Raw genomic sequence first — 14,576 nt, 5'->3', positions numbered from 1 at the left:
GGAGGGGGCGCCAGTCCTTCACAGGGCAACACAGACACACACTCACACCTACGGACACGTTTGAGTCGCCAATCCACCTACCAACGTGTGTTTTTGGACTGTGGGAGGAAACCGGAGCACCCGGAGGAAACTCACATAGACACAGGGAGAAGACACCACACTCCTCACAGAAAGTCACCCGGAGGAAACCCACGCGGACACAGGGAGAACACACATACTCCTCACAGACAGTCACCCGGAGGAAACTCATATAGGCACAGGGAGAACACACCACACTCCTCACAGACAGTCACCCGGAGGAAACCCACGCGGACACAGGGAGAACACACATACTCCTCACAGACAGTCACCCGGAGGAAACTCATATAGGCACAGGGAGAACACACCACACTCCTCACAGACAGTCACCCGGAGGAAACCCACGCGGACACAGGGAGAACACACCACACTCCTCCTCACAAGTAACATGAGTGCAAAATTTTACATATAGCCAATTCAACCCTCAGACATGGGGATTTTAAGCCATATTTATATACACACACTTTTTTACTTGACAATTCATGGTCAGGTTACACAAATTTTAGAAAACGCTTATAGCAACAAGTTATGCCTGTTCAAAATGAATAACGTGGCTATTGATTCAATTTGAATCGGTCCAAAATTCGACTCCTTCAGGAGCTGGATGCGCTGCTGAACTGTGTGGAGTGACCGACTGGAGATATTTATTCCACCTCCCTCTCAATATATAGACTGTTCATTCGATTCAGACGTAATACTTACTGAGAAAAATACACCGCCAGCAAAAGTTCGACATGAGCACCTCTGTCTAGAGGGACTCATTACTCATTCATAGACCCACACACTTAATGAAAACTATGAAAGTGTAGATTTACATCTAAGCCATTTCTAGGTATTAGGTGATCTTTCTTAAAAACAGCTTATTTTGATTAGTAAATTAGCTTTTAAGGGATAAATTACACAAATTTAACGCCTCCATTAGTGAGACCTAAACAGCCCAGACAGATGTTAAATTGTGCATGAAGAAATGTATTTATTTAGTGGTGGTTGTGGAAACATGGTTCATGCCAAATCTAAAACCTGACTCCAACATGTGCACAATTAACAAAATATCAACACAGAAACAGGTTCAATAAAGATTACCCAAACAGTTTAAATAGTGAAATACATGTATTTTAATTGTGTATTTGGATACATTTTTACAATACATGTTCTTCTGTTCAGTCTGATAGCCTTCCACAAAAAACTTGGAAAATATACAACTGTCATGACACCAACACAGAACCCTTGTTAGCCAGTGTAAGACGCGTGTCGTCACAGCAGAGGATGGAGGACGATGCAGACTTTACATGGCGAACAGGATAAGGAAAGCGACCATCAAACAGAACAGCCCCATGGCCTCAGACAGGGCAAAGCCCAGGATAGCATAGGAAAACAGCTGCTGCTTCAGAGAGGGATTCCTGCAGAGCACAAAGAACATGAAAAACATTTAACAAGTGCTTGATATACTTGAACACAGTGGTCAAGCTGGAATTAGGATAAACATACATTACAGTACAAGCTTAAAAATCATACCCACATCTGACAGTTATGACATCTCTCAGATCAACACCCATTTAAAATCCTCACCAGACTTTAAACTGATCATACAAATATAAAAGCACTTTAGATGAAGTCAAGCTAAGCAATCACAGTCTGAGTGTTTGAGCAGCTGTCTCCACACTTTGTTAATCAATAAGATTCATTGTCCAAATATAATCCTATATAAGCAGCATTGTTCCAGATATTAACTCAATAGCCCTGCTGACAACTCTAGATATCTAATCAGTCATGGCTCTGCTTGTTTGTCTTAAATAATAATCAAAGTTGGAAGTCCCGTTAAAGTAATAGCTTCTGATCCAAGTTGAGGACCTGCTCAAAGCTCAGACTCCTTCTAGGCTCCAGTGATGTGCTAGCGTCTTACTGAAAAATAAGTCTTCCATGACAGCTGCTTTTACTTTAAAAGCCTAAAAAAACAAGCCAGTTTCATCAGTAGTGTTGGCGAACAGCCATAACGGCACTATAATTATGCCCCATGAGATGCAAGTAAAAAGCCTACAGCATCTGGACTGTTGTGTCCATTGTTCCTGCAGCCTTGTTTCATACATAGTTCCAGCTCACAGTGCTCTACCTTGCATATCCGATGATGAGGCTGCCGAACACTGTTCCGATTCCAGCTCCTGATCCGGCCACACCTACGGTGGCGGCTCCTGCGCCGATGAACTTGGCTGCTGTGTCGATGTCACGGCTCACCGCACTTGTCTGGAAACCCCTCAGTGCAACCTGGGATACGGTGCTCTGTGGCAGGAGGACCGGGCTACCCTAGCGCAGGGGACAGGGTAAAGTTATTATAAAGTTTTAAAAACAATGCTGCACAGACCAACTGCACAAATATTCAAACTCAAGGTGAATTCACTTTGAAAACTGACAGTACCATAAATCCACATAGCCAGCATACAGAGCTCAATGTGAGTTACATTATAGAAAGGTTTTCCCCAAGACAGGGAGGGGGAAACACTATCATTAAAGCTTAGAAACTGCATTTGGATCAATTTTTCAGTTCCAAGTTCTTAACTATATAAGCTTCCAATACTGAATCATTGACAGTAACGACTGAGAAGTCGTACAGATTGAGTAAATGCCCAAGGGTCAAGGTTAAATTGGAAAAACACCACTAAGGAAACCAAAAGGAGCTGTTCACACCTCTGTGTAGTGTATATAAATTCTACATCAGTCACATGCCTTACACTGGGTAGTGCAATTTAGACTGTATCATGAAGCAAAATCCTTATCCAATAATATTAGAAACACATCAGATGTGACAAGAACAGTGGTATCAACGTAATCCACAAAGAGAAGGTTATAAGTGACTATCAGAGGTCACAGTCAACAGTTGGTCTAGCAGGCTTTTGAGAAACCATTCTGAGACCTGAACATACCTCTGCAGATTTGACATCTGGCCTGGAGAGCACAGAGGCAGAGAGAGGTCTGTAGAGTGCCCTTGAACCAGAGCGGACCTGAAAAATAAAAAGCAATGTTTAGTGGTCTGGTGTGAATCATACACGCATTTTTTTATTCATGAGAATAGACCGTAATGTAAACGCCATGTTAGAAATTAAAAAAGAGCACAGGACCCAAGTCATGATATAGGCTGACAGCTTACATTATAAACACTGGCCTCAAATGTGTTTCATCAAAATTACTACATCTTAACTCATTTAAATTTCAATTGTGTTTAACTAAATCACTTAAAGAAGAAAATAAAAATAAATTGTCTAATGTCTTCAGCTAGCCTAGCTAACCAAACTACAGCAGAGGACACCAACTCTCACCATCTTCTCAGGCCTAAAACAGGCCATTCGAGCCGATATGAGAAATAAATTACATATTTGTTAAGAGAAAAGACACTTTAAACATTCAATTTCCTCAAACAGAGCAGTTCTAGGGCTTTAGTGCCAGAATGAGAACATGACCTTGAGGAGAGACACTTCATATACATTAGCAGCTAGCAGAACTTCAAAATAGAGATGTAGAGTCAAGTGTTAGAGATGTGCATCAGAGACAGCGGTTAAACAAACCCCAAACTGAAGAACCTGGGCATTTTAAACCGCGCGGGAGTGATATTGAAGCAGACAGCACTGTAACGTTAGCAGATTTCAAGTTCACCGGGCCCTATTCGCAACTGAATGAGCAGAAAAATTTCGCAGCACATAGGGATATATATCGTACAGCATTATTACGTCCGGGAATTTTTAAAGAACACATTAACACCGTACCAGTGCAGGTGTAGACACGAACTTGGCGCAGGCGTACATTTTGAGCAGAGCTCGCCGACCGCTTCTCTCAATCTCGGGCGGAATGAGCCGGATCTCTGCAGGAACAAACCAACAGCTTAAGGTCAGTCAAATATCTCAACAAAACCGCCAAACCTGCCACGGATAAATCACCCTGTATGTGCAGCAGTGTCACGGGAAGATCAAATGACAGATGAGAGGACTCTCAAAGGTTTAAAGCGTTAGGATGGAGGTAGATTGTGAACGTTTAGTGAGAGCCGGCAAAACCCTCCCTTCACTCACCGGGCTGCAGAGGTCGAAGCGCTGGGAAGACGGTGCGCATGCGCCCGGCTCCGTTTAACGACAAAGCCCCGGATGCCGGCGTCGCGTCACTCAAGGTCACGATGGACGATCCATTCAATGAATTCCCTCCCAGAGCAGTTTTAAGACCTTCTCCAGTCAAAGTAAAGTTTTAAACCATGTTATCATTTCAGCGTGGTGTTGTTTATAAACTAACAGATGTATAATGATCGAAATAAAATGTCAATAAAACGTCAAATGTAAAATTTCATGGCCGAAAATTTTTACTTTGAAACATTCTGTCTCAAAGTCAGTCTATAACATCCAGATTCAGACAGTCAGGGTTTCTTACATCATTGACCTAAGTATCCAACCCTGTCACTCTGTGGGCGGGGCTTTTGAGATGCAGGTGTACAGTGGAGGGGTGATGAAGGTGATGTGTACTAAAACTGAAAACTGCAGGGATTCATATAAAATATACATCATTTCCACTAGTAAGATAAATATGGGAAAATTACAGATAAATAATGCAAGTGCTGCCAAATTAGTGGATGAATAAATACCATTTAAAAAGCATGTTTTTCTATGTGGGTATATAAACATATTTCATAAGAAATATATATTTATTACTAAATCCTTGTTTAAAGACATGAAAAAAATCTTGTATATTATGTATAATTTATTCTTGTCTTTTCAGATTTTCAGGTCTTTTCAGGAGCAAAACTGCCTTCCTGCTGAAATAATCTAGACAATTTACTCTTGTTTAATACATATTTCAAGCAGTAGATATTTTATGAAAACACCCATTCTGGGGCACCATGGTGGCTTAAGCTGTACGTTAATTTAAGGTCACCATGTTTAATTCCTAGCATTTTAAGTTGAACAGTGGAAGTGTTCATTAGAGTGTTGGTGCTCCATCCAATAGCTTTCAGTTGTATTGAAATGGCATTTGCTATACAGACGTAATCGTCCAGTGTCAGTATTTATTTTGTGGCTGAATCAGATAATAATAGAAATGCTCTAGTTACTGTAGCACGAAAAAAAATCAACTCAATTTAAACCTCAATGTCAAAAAACTGGGCAAAATATTGTATGTATGATAGGAGAAATGAGAAAAATGACACCAAAGTCTGACAAGTGACACAGGATTAAGAAACGTATATTTATTGGATGTGCCATGCACATACACACACGCATATCCTAGTGTAAACACAGCTGACATGCAGAGAGAGAGAGACACCAGCTGAGGTCTGATATGCATCTGGACACAACAAACCAGAAACAGCTGCTTAACAGCATGGTGATAATTCAGAATTAACTCACTGAGAACATGAAGCAGTGGAACCAGACAGTGGAAGGGCCACAATGAGCAACATGTATTCATTTATAACCAAATCATTTGTTTTTATAATTACAATCTTTACTGTAATGTTTGTTCAGGTGCCATGTTACAGATTATTCACCCAAAGAAGGGCCCTCCCAGGAGCAATCTCTTCAGTATAGCTGTAATCATGGGTACATTTTCACCATATTGTTTATGCATTGGTTTTAAGGGTTTAAACATAAAGCCAAACAATCACAACACTTATCGATAAAACAATCCCACAGCTAACTGAGGCAGGTTTTATTTAGTGTATTGTAACTTATTCTGTTACTCAAAAGCTTCTGCTGTTTCAGCCGTTTTAACCCCTAAATCTGGCTTTGTAGTTTTACTCCCCTGTGAAGCAAAACTGGGCTCTTAGTCCCAGCAATTTATTAATTTAAAAACTCATTTATTTCCAAGAAAGGCACCCGATATTTTAAAAACATTTTGCTACAAACACTTGAGACACAGATTAAAAATAATTCTAAAACTTAAATAATTTAGTGCAACTGACAATTTTTCTCTTTCCTACTGAAAACATAAAAAAAACAAGATAAAAATAGCTTATGTGCCAAACGTTGCTCACAATTGTAAACACAATGACATATAATAATATTAAACATTCGTTTATAAAACATTGCCAAATATGGAGGCCTATCTCAAAGTAAGCATGTACCGACTAAACAGGTTTCAATAAACCTGTGTCATTAACTCATTGTCTTTAATACCTTAACTTTACAGAAATTTGACAAGACTACTGATTACAGTTGAAAGGAATACCCCAGTATATTTCAACTAGCAGCTTCTATTCAACCATTGGCTTCTATTATAACTCATTCATTCATTCATTATCTGTAACCCTTATCCAGTTCAGGGTCGCGGTGGGTCCAGAGCCTACCTGGAATCATTAGGCGCAAGGCGGGAATACACCCTGGAGGGGGCGCCAGTCCTAAACAGGGCAACACGCACTCACACATTCACTCACACCTACGGACACGTTTGAGTCGCCATTCCACCTACAAACGTGTGTTTTTGGACTGTGGGAGGAAACCGGAGCACCCGGAGGAAACCCACACAGACACAGGGAGGACACACCTTCTACTATAACTGCATTTGAGTTATGTAGTGGGAAACACATTGCTATTATTGTCTCAATCATATGATTTAAATGGAGTAAATAAAGATAAAGCTGAAAAACACTGGCATGTGCATCCACCTTTAGCTGAGGCTGCTGCTGGATTTTATCACACTTATTCACTTTCAAGCTATACTATTTAAACTTTAGTTGTGCCGTATTGAATGTGATGCACAACTTTGCCCATTGGATAGTAAATTTATAATTCATCTTTGTCTATTTTTGTCTCATATCTAGTTATCATTGCATTTATACAAAAACAGGCAATACTGAAACCCAAGCTTGGCAAAAAGCGAGTGCAAACAGAATTCAACAGAACACACACTAGGCAATAAATTAAAGGCTGCTGGGAAACCGAAAAATATTGTAAAATATTTTGAGCAACTAGTTTTGCAAACAAAATTCACAAGCACCAAGTGAACAAAAAAAAACCTCCTTTCTGTTCATTCTGTCTCCTCCTGCACTCTTGTCTGGATGATCTCTGCTTCGGCCTCCTGCTGAGGACCCTCAGAGGGAGAGGAGCTACGCTGGGGGAGCGCATCCTCCACTCTCTCGTGTGTAGGTGTGGCTTTGTCTGACCCTGGTTGCTGCTGGTCAGTAGAAGCACCAGGCTCTGCATCATCTGCAATGACATCACAAATATCAGTGAGAACAAAACTGTGGTGAGAAGAGAAGCTCTAGTAATAAAGTAGTAATTAAAACTGTGTGTATAATCTAAGTGCATAAATATATCAAGGTATTTGCAGTCTGCACAGCTGGGCAAAAAACACAGTAGATATTTAAAAGGTCCATATTATGCATAATTTCTGAATTGAACTGGATTGGACTTTTAATTTTAGTTACCCATCCATTTACTTATATAGTGGATCAATGGAGAAAACTATTATTACGATAGTGACAATCCTTAGGGATTTGTTGTTACACTGCAGCCTATTTATAGACTGAAGAATAAGTAAGATATTTTGAAACAATAACCATGCTGATGTTTAACACAATATTCCTCCAAAAAGAAAAAAAAAAAAAAACAAGGAAAATAACTGTCTTTCCACAATATGGGCCCTTTAATGTCAGAGTAATTTTTCCAGAAACCACAACCAACCCTGTAGTGATGAAAGAACACAGGACATATTTAAATGTCATGCCAGCGAATGACTGCTGAGAGATTTTAAATACTGAAAAAGTGCATGCATTATAAATTAATGTTAGTCATAAAAACAGCAACATATATATCTGTCTATATTTAACAGACAACATAACCTAGTATTATGCAACACTGGCCTTTAGCTGTACATGCAAAATCAGTTTGATTACACACCTCCTACAGCAGTGGTCTCCATCCCCTTGATATATGGCATCCATTTTTAACCCTAAAGTGTCCACCATGATCCAAACAATTCGAGTAAATCAATGGTCTTAAAATAACTAGGAATGGAGTGTAGGAATTTGAGGTAGAGACCTGGTGACCACTGTGTTTAAAATTATATTTTCAAGACAATCACACACAGGCAAACAGACAGACCCCTGATCTTGGGACAGCCGCACATTTGATCCTTTCAGCGATTATCAAGACGGCAGCAGGATTTTAATTTGTATTGAATATAAGCATGTTGTTTTGTGTGTGAGCAAGAGACGTAAGTGTGAGAGGAAGAATGTGTGCAAGTAGGGAAAAACATTGTTGTAAGAGTGTGTGTGTGTGAGCAATAAAATAGAACCATGCGTGCATATTTAAGCTATTGCAAGTGTGAGTTCGAGAACCTGTGTGATTTCTGCTGAAACTGTGAACTTTGCTCCAAGGTGTAGCACCTGAGGAGTGGGAGCGATGCCTTGATACTAAACCTTCTAAAACAAAAAAACAAACAAAACACACCTTTCAACATAAAATACAAATCTTTCACTTGTGTCCACTTTCAAAATCAAGTGGAATCAAATCCAGACCAGGTGACAGTTACTGACACTCTGATGTTGGACAGTTCCAGCGACCTGCTGGCACCATATACATTTCAAATTTTTTGGTACCTTCATGGGTGTCACTGTCCTCTGGAGTGTCTGTGGCTGCTGAAGATTGTGGATCAGGTGACTCAGAGCGAAGGCGGCGCTCAAAGCTGAACTCTGGCAGCCTCGGGGCTTGAGGTCTTGTCTTCCTCGCCGGGTTCATGAAGTAGCAGTATGCACAGCGAAAAGCTGTAGAGCAACAGGCATACATTTTATTTAATGACATGAGGTTAGGCATTTAGCTAAATATCTATATGTAATAATGTGTCCCATACATTTTTACCTAAGGATTTACCACAAATATGTACTAATTTGTGATTTATATACATATATATTTCTGCCAAAAAGAAGCTCCTAAGTGTAGTTGCTTAAGTCTAAATGCATTTGAGACACAAAATGCTGACATCACATTAGGTTCTTACACAAATATTCAAACTCCTCCTTCAGGGCCATGCCATTATGAGAGAAACATTGCTGACAAATCAGAGCATATCTAAGAGAGAGACAGAAAATAAGAACATAAGAGAAAGAGAGAGATATTAATAGGAAAATAAAACATTGTTCAAATACATATCTTATATACTGATAAGTTGGTTGTGCAGGTGCATGTAACGTAATTAACAGGAATCCAGCACCTGTTTTGAGGTCCATCTCCAACCAGGTACTCTATGACCCTGTCCACGGCACTGCGTTCTCGGGGGAGGACAGGCCGAGCAAGAGGGGGACCTGGGGGGTACACACCTAAAAGAGGACATCATTATTATGACGTGAAACCATGTTAATGATAAACTGTAGTCACTATTTGTGAAGCATAACACAATCTCCACTGAGCTACAGAAAACATAAGGGCCTTCTAGTTCTCATTTCTGAGGAAATTGCACTGAAGCACGTCAAGTTAAAAGTTATTTCCTGCATTCATGTTCAAACATACTTCTTTATATTTTGTTTGTCTATAGTATAATTTATATTCATTCATTCAATGCCTGCAACCGCTTAAAAAATTCAGGGTCTCGGTGGGTCCAGAATCACTGGGCGCAAGGCAAGAACACACCCTTGAGGGGGCGCCAGACCTTCACAGGGCATCTCTATCAACTAATATGCTACTTGTTCAAACATCAGACCTGTTCCAGGAGCAGGAGAATAGGGACTCATATGTCTCCTCATTTGAAGTGGTGTCTCCATGGGGCTGGCCATTGCTGGGGTGGCTGCTGCTGCAGCAGCAAGGCCCTTCTCAGGAGGACCCCCAGGAGCTGCTCGAATGGGTGTGGCTCCTGGGGCCATGGGACGGCCCCCTGGAGTGGCCATGGCAACATGACGCTGTCGTAGGTCTGGGAATTATATAGAAGAAATGCTAAATCTAAAAAACACATTTTAAGCACAAATTCATATATACAGACATAAATATACACTAACCTTGTCCCGGTTTGGGAGTCATAAGAGGTCTGACCGGAGTAGCTTCTGCTTCCTATTACAATGAACAGGACATTTATTGTGCAACACAATTTTGCAACTAAAAATTAAAAAGAAAAAATCATTTCCATGCAGAATTAAGACGCACCACTTTCTTCTTGGACTCAGGGTCAAACCTCTCCAGAATTAACTTGGCATTTTTGTAGGTCTCTGTCTCCATCACCTCTTCAAGCTGAAAAGACAAACCTTATTAATCACAGAAAATGGCTAGTTATTTACAGAGTTTTATATTCAGCATGCTGAAACTGAAATTTAGATTTAAGTCATAAAAAAACTTGCAAACACATAAGGAAAAAAGTAATCCAACACAAATTATTGCTGATGCAAGAATAAATGTTAACTGTTCAAAATAACACTTACTATTTTCCTTTTCTCTGCCTTTAAATCTTCTAACTTTTCATCTAAAAGAGAAGACAGCGCAACAGCACAAAAAACATGTCAAAAAGGGACAAAACATTTTTAATTTAACCACTAAGGGTCTACATTTTATTTTAAAAAAATGTGTTTTATTTTAACCAAGTTAAATTGTTATATTATTATAAATTTTATATATTTTTAGTTTATTAGTCATTGCCAATTCCACCAAACTGCTAACAGCATTGGAGGGTTGCTGTATTTCACAGTATTTTGACTGAAGAAATCACATAAAACCAACAAAACTCACTGTTTATTTCTGTGCGTTTGGAGAAGAGGAAGATAAGAAGCTTGCGAACAAGCCACACCCTGTAAAAAAAAAAAAAAAAAAAAATCATATGTCTTTTGCAATTCACAATCAATAATGAATACATTTTTGCTAATTCATGTATAAAATTATTTATAAAATTTATACTATCGTTTGATTTCAGATATTTTATTTGTAATTTGTTTCTAATGCTTAATTTTTCAGCATGAATAATGACCAAACCTGTGGATGACTGTATATTAAAGAAACCTGTGTAGCACCAACAATTAATTTATTAAATTTAACAAACATAATTGTGATTTTATAGAAAAATATCAGATTTGTATGTAAATTATTTAGCATTTAATCATTTCCAGCATTATATTTTTAAGTTAATCTTCTAAAAATACTGTTAAATCTGCATTCCCTGAGAATATTTTGTGTTTTGCATTCCCCACACCGGATTAAAATCAGAGAGCAGACAAACCAGTGAGCCATTAGACAAACAACAAAATAAACTGTGCAGTGCTGTGGCCCTGAAGGAAAAGAGTTTATCCCACAATGTATATATGATACTATAACAATATGAAAGTGAAGGAGTGAGAAGATTACAGTGCTGGGAAGGCAATTAGAGGCAGTGCAGTGATGAGCCGGGTAGTCCACTGGTCAGGAAGGTACAGGTAATAAACGCACAAACAGGTGAGCAGGTAAAAGGCAGCAGAGTAGAAGAGCAGACGGCCCACCCATAACTTCTGCAGACGCTGGTTCTTTGCACGAAAATCCTCAAGTTCCTTAATTTCCTACAAATACACAATCAGGCAGAAGATATTACATTTCATGATTTACTTTACTTTTTTTAATAAGGGCAGCCATGGCCTGGTGGTTAGGGAACTGGGCGTGTAACCAGAAGGTTGTAACCGGTTTGATCCCCAGAGGCGGCAGGTCAACCCCCTACTGCCCCCCGAGTGCTGCCCACTGCTCCGGGCATGTGTGTGTAAATGTGTGTTTCACTGCTCAGATTGGGTTAAAAGTGGAGAACAAATTTCTCTCTGTGAAAGCACAGTGGCCAAGAAAGTGATTCTAATTCTAATGGGTAGATGCAAATATTTATAAATTCTGAGTCATAACAGCTTTAACATTTTGGCCATAATTCAGAAACGGTTAATATATGAAATGGAAAGTAATACAATGATGAATCGTTTAACCATTTTCAGCATGAAACACAAACATAATGACCCAGTAATGTCAAAGGGAAGCAGAGGTGGAATATCAGAAAACAATAAATGCTACCTTCTCCAAATCGTCTAGAAGTTCTACTGTGGAAGGCTTTGTCTGTAAAAATACACAGAATTTTATGTTATTCATAACACAGTTTCAAAATCAGTGTAATGCATGAGTATGAAAATAATGGACAATTTATAGAAACACTATTTTAAGTACCTACCTTCCAACGAGAAATTAAACCCCCCATAGTTTTGCTCACACCTACAAAAAGAAAAACAGCTACATACATGAGAGAAACTACTACACTGAATTTAAAGCTGGAGTAGGTGATTTTGTAGAAACCAGTATATTTAAAAAAAAAGTATCCAACCAAACAATACCACCCTCTACGTTCACCCTCCTTCTAAATCATTACCCTAAACCATGGAGGGAAAAAAACACTTTGGCTGAATCACAAATGTCAGCCTCTACCATATTTAATGGAAAATATAACTTTTTCATTATTATTCTTCAAAAAGTGCATTGTTTATTGGATAATAAAACCTTTGGTATCCCAGTCTAACATTTAGTGCACTATCAGCGTGCAGAATTAATACTTTAATAATCCATGAAATGCACTATGTAAGGAGTAGTGTGCTATTGTATGTGCGGCTCCAGTCAGGAAACACAAATATAGCTGGGTCTGCTTGGGTCTAGTGAGTATTTTTGGAGGTTAATATATTTGTCCCTCAAGACGTTCTACCTCTTCATACTTTCTGTGACATTCAAACCGATGTTTGTGACAGGGAGAGAGTGAGCAAGAGGTGGGTAGCCCAAGGCAGCAGGTCCAAACGTTATTTTCCTACCTCATGAGAGAGGCAGGAAAACAAGCTATTCATTTTATTCTGTCCAAATATAATCAAGAGCAGGGTTTTATTTTTTTTATTTTACTGACAGCTATCAGGGTTTAACGAGTATTTCAATCTAGCTTTAAATGTAACAGTTATACTGTATTCAAATTCATAAATGTCCTGCACAGTGCCGAGCAGCGCCATCTTGTCTAGTCTTAAAATTAGGGCAACAACAACTAATGAAGGGACGTTAACGAGGAGGCCAAAGTTGGCTTATTGGCATGATCCTTTCCGCCTTAAATAGCACAGCAGTTACATTTCGACGGCTCGGTATTTTGCACCATTTAAGGTGGAACGGAATATTCCTGTAAGAAGCCGGCGGAAAGGGAAACAACTTCATATTATTCAGTTCATTGATGAAATAGAAGTAAAAATAAAGGCTTATGGATGAATGTCAGACTTCTAACATCTCAAACCTAGCCACGCGCATTTAAACTGTAAATATAAGCGAGAACATTAACTTTCTCCTGGTTCAATGTTTCTAAATGCGGAACGTTATGATATAAATACCGTCTTAGCTAACACAGGAGACATTATTGTACACAAAGGCTCAAAAGCCTACTGCAACCTCAGCTCGACACATTCTGATAAACAGTAGCGCATTAGATTGTAGCTAAATTACTTTGAGCTCACATATGGCTTATAAATGACAAAAAACAATATTAAAACACCATTTCATTACCAGTGGGACCACCGCTACTGTGTTATGTCTCAGAGTGAAGTGGACGCCGAGACTTGAGTGTGTTGTCCTAATCCTATCTGCCAAAATAAAAGTCCTTCTTGGCTGTTCTCTAAAGCAAGCAGCACGAGTATCACAGTTTTTTTTTTTGTTTTTTTTTGCTAGACTCATTGTCCATTCTACATTCTGGCAGCCGTACTTACCATATGGATGCACTCTGTAGTTCTGCAATTAAAGCGTATAGCCGATCTGTTGCTCTGCATACATTTATAGCCCCCTTCACCCAGTTTTTCAGATTTCAACTCAGGACCACAAACGATCCTGACGTGGTGGTGACGTGTTAGGTATAATTAAAAAAAAAAACTCCAGCTCCACTGCTGTGTCTGATCCATTACACACAACACACCTCCATCACGTCAGTGTCACTGTAGCTGAGAAGGATCCTGTGGGGGTCCTGGCCATTGAAGACATAGTAAAACCTGACTGTACATACAATACAGTGAGCGTAAAATCAAGGATGTGAATTTAATCTTATGGCTAATTGGTGTAAGAAAAAAATGAATTCTAATAGATATTATGTTCAAATAAATATATGCCCATTTAATTTAATCAGAGCATACTTAGAAGTGTTTAGAGCCTTTTATAATGTGCTCACATACCGTGAAATGGTAATGTTTTCAGTATTTTAAATTTAGTTTGAAATAATAATAAAAAAATTCTCTTATTGATGCTAATATTGAATTCTTCTTTAATTCCTTATGAGAGATAAACCAACATCACTTTTGACTATGGATATAACACGAAATACTTTTTTGTAGATATTTCCAATTATTTGTGTATATAGGTGTATATATAATGTAGTGGACTGTAATACACTGAAAATAACAACAATGGTGTAATTAGATTATTTACTAGCCAAATGTGTCAGTGCATTCCGTTTTCCAGGAAAAATGCACATTTATAATGTTTCTAGAGAAAGAGACAGTAAAAACATATGAACGCTCCATCTCTACCCTCATTCCAGCCAGGACT

At 38.9% G+C, this 14,576-nt stretch overlaps 2 protein-coding genes across 3 annotated transcripts; both read right to left on the bottom strand.

The window, feature by feature from the left end:
* Positions 1–1,151: 1,151 nt before the first annotated feature.
* Positions 1,152–4,232, bottom strand: atp5mc3b (ATP synthase membrane subunit c locus 3b). Its single transcript, XM_066664188.1, has 5 exons — positions 4,134–4,232; positions 3,834–3,928; positions 2,997–3,074; positions 2,189–2,379; positions 1,152–1,478 (listed from the first exon to the last, which is right to left on the bottom strand). Exons 1-5 carry the CDS (start codon positions 4,171–4,173, stop codon positions 1,364–1,366), a joined length of 519 nt encoding a protein of 172 aa, XP_066520285.1. The 5' UTR covers positions 4,174–4,232; the 3' UTR covers positions 1,152–1,363.
* A 1,049-nt stretch (positions 4,233–5,281) lies between these two features.
* Positions 5,282–13,623, bottom strand: lnpk (lunapark, ER junction formation factor). Of its 2 annotated transcripts, XM_066666445.1 has the most exons (14): positions 13,548–13,623; positions 12,196–12,236; positions 12,042–12,083; positions 11,364–11,551; positions 10,755–10,813; positions 10,451–10,491; positions 10,179–10,262; positions 10,034–10,085; positions 9,742–9,948; positions 9,256–9,361; positions 9,043–9,113; positions 8,645–8,809; positions 8,384–8,467; positions 5,282–7,250 (listed from the first exon to the last, which is right to left on the bottom strand). In XM_066666445.1, the coding sequence occupies exons 2-14, from the start codon at positions 12,220–12,222 to the stop codon at positions 7,072–7,074; spliced, it is 1,305 nt and encodes a 434-aa protein (XP_066522542.1). In that variant the 5' UTR covers positions 12,223–12,236; positions 13,548–13,623; the 3' UTR covers positions 5,282–7,071. The 2 variants fall into 2 exon arrangements, with proteins under 2 accessions (XP_066522542.1, XP_066522543.1); XM_066666446.1 differs by lacking the exon at positions 8,384–8,467.
* Between the last annotated feature and the right edge of the window lie 953 nt (positions 13,624–14,576).

The sequence above is a fragment of the Hoplias malabaricus genome, chromosome 3, assembly GCF_029633855.1.
Source record: "Hoplias malabaricus isolate fHopMal1 chromosome 3, fHopMal1.hap1, whole genome shotgun sequence".
Classification (NCBI taxonomy): domain Eukaryota; kingdom Metazoa; phylum Chordata; class Actinopteri; order Characiformes; family Erythrinidae; genus Hoplias; species Hoplias malabaricus.
Note: the sequence above shows the minus strand (reverse complement) of the source record. Positions and strands in the feature narration are given on the sequence as shown.

Coding starts and splice junctions, on each gene's coding strand:
- lnpk (XM_066666445.1), bottom strand. CDS start 12,222: ATGGGGGGTTTAATTTCTCGTTGGAAG. Junction 10,492..10,754: donor CAAACGCACAGAAATAAACA/GTGAGTTTTGTT, acceptor CTTCTCTTTTAG/ATGAAAAGTTAGAAGATTTA. Junction 10,086..10,178: donor CTGAGTCCAAGAAGAAAGTG/GTGCGTCTTAAT, acceptor TCATTGTAATAG/GAAGCAGAAGCTACTCCGGT.
- atp5mc3b (XM_066664188.1), bottom strand. CDS start 4,173: ATGCGCACCGTCTTCCCAGCGCTTCGACCTCTGCAGCCCG. Junction 3,929..4,133: donor GCTTCGACCTCTGCAGCCCG/GTGAGTGAAGGG, acceptor TTGTTCCTGCAG/AGATCCGGCTCATTCCGCCC. Junction 1,479..2,188: donor CTCATCATCGGATATGCAAG/GTAGAGCACTGT, acceptor TGTGCTCTGCAG/GAATCCCTCTCTGAAGCAGC.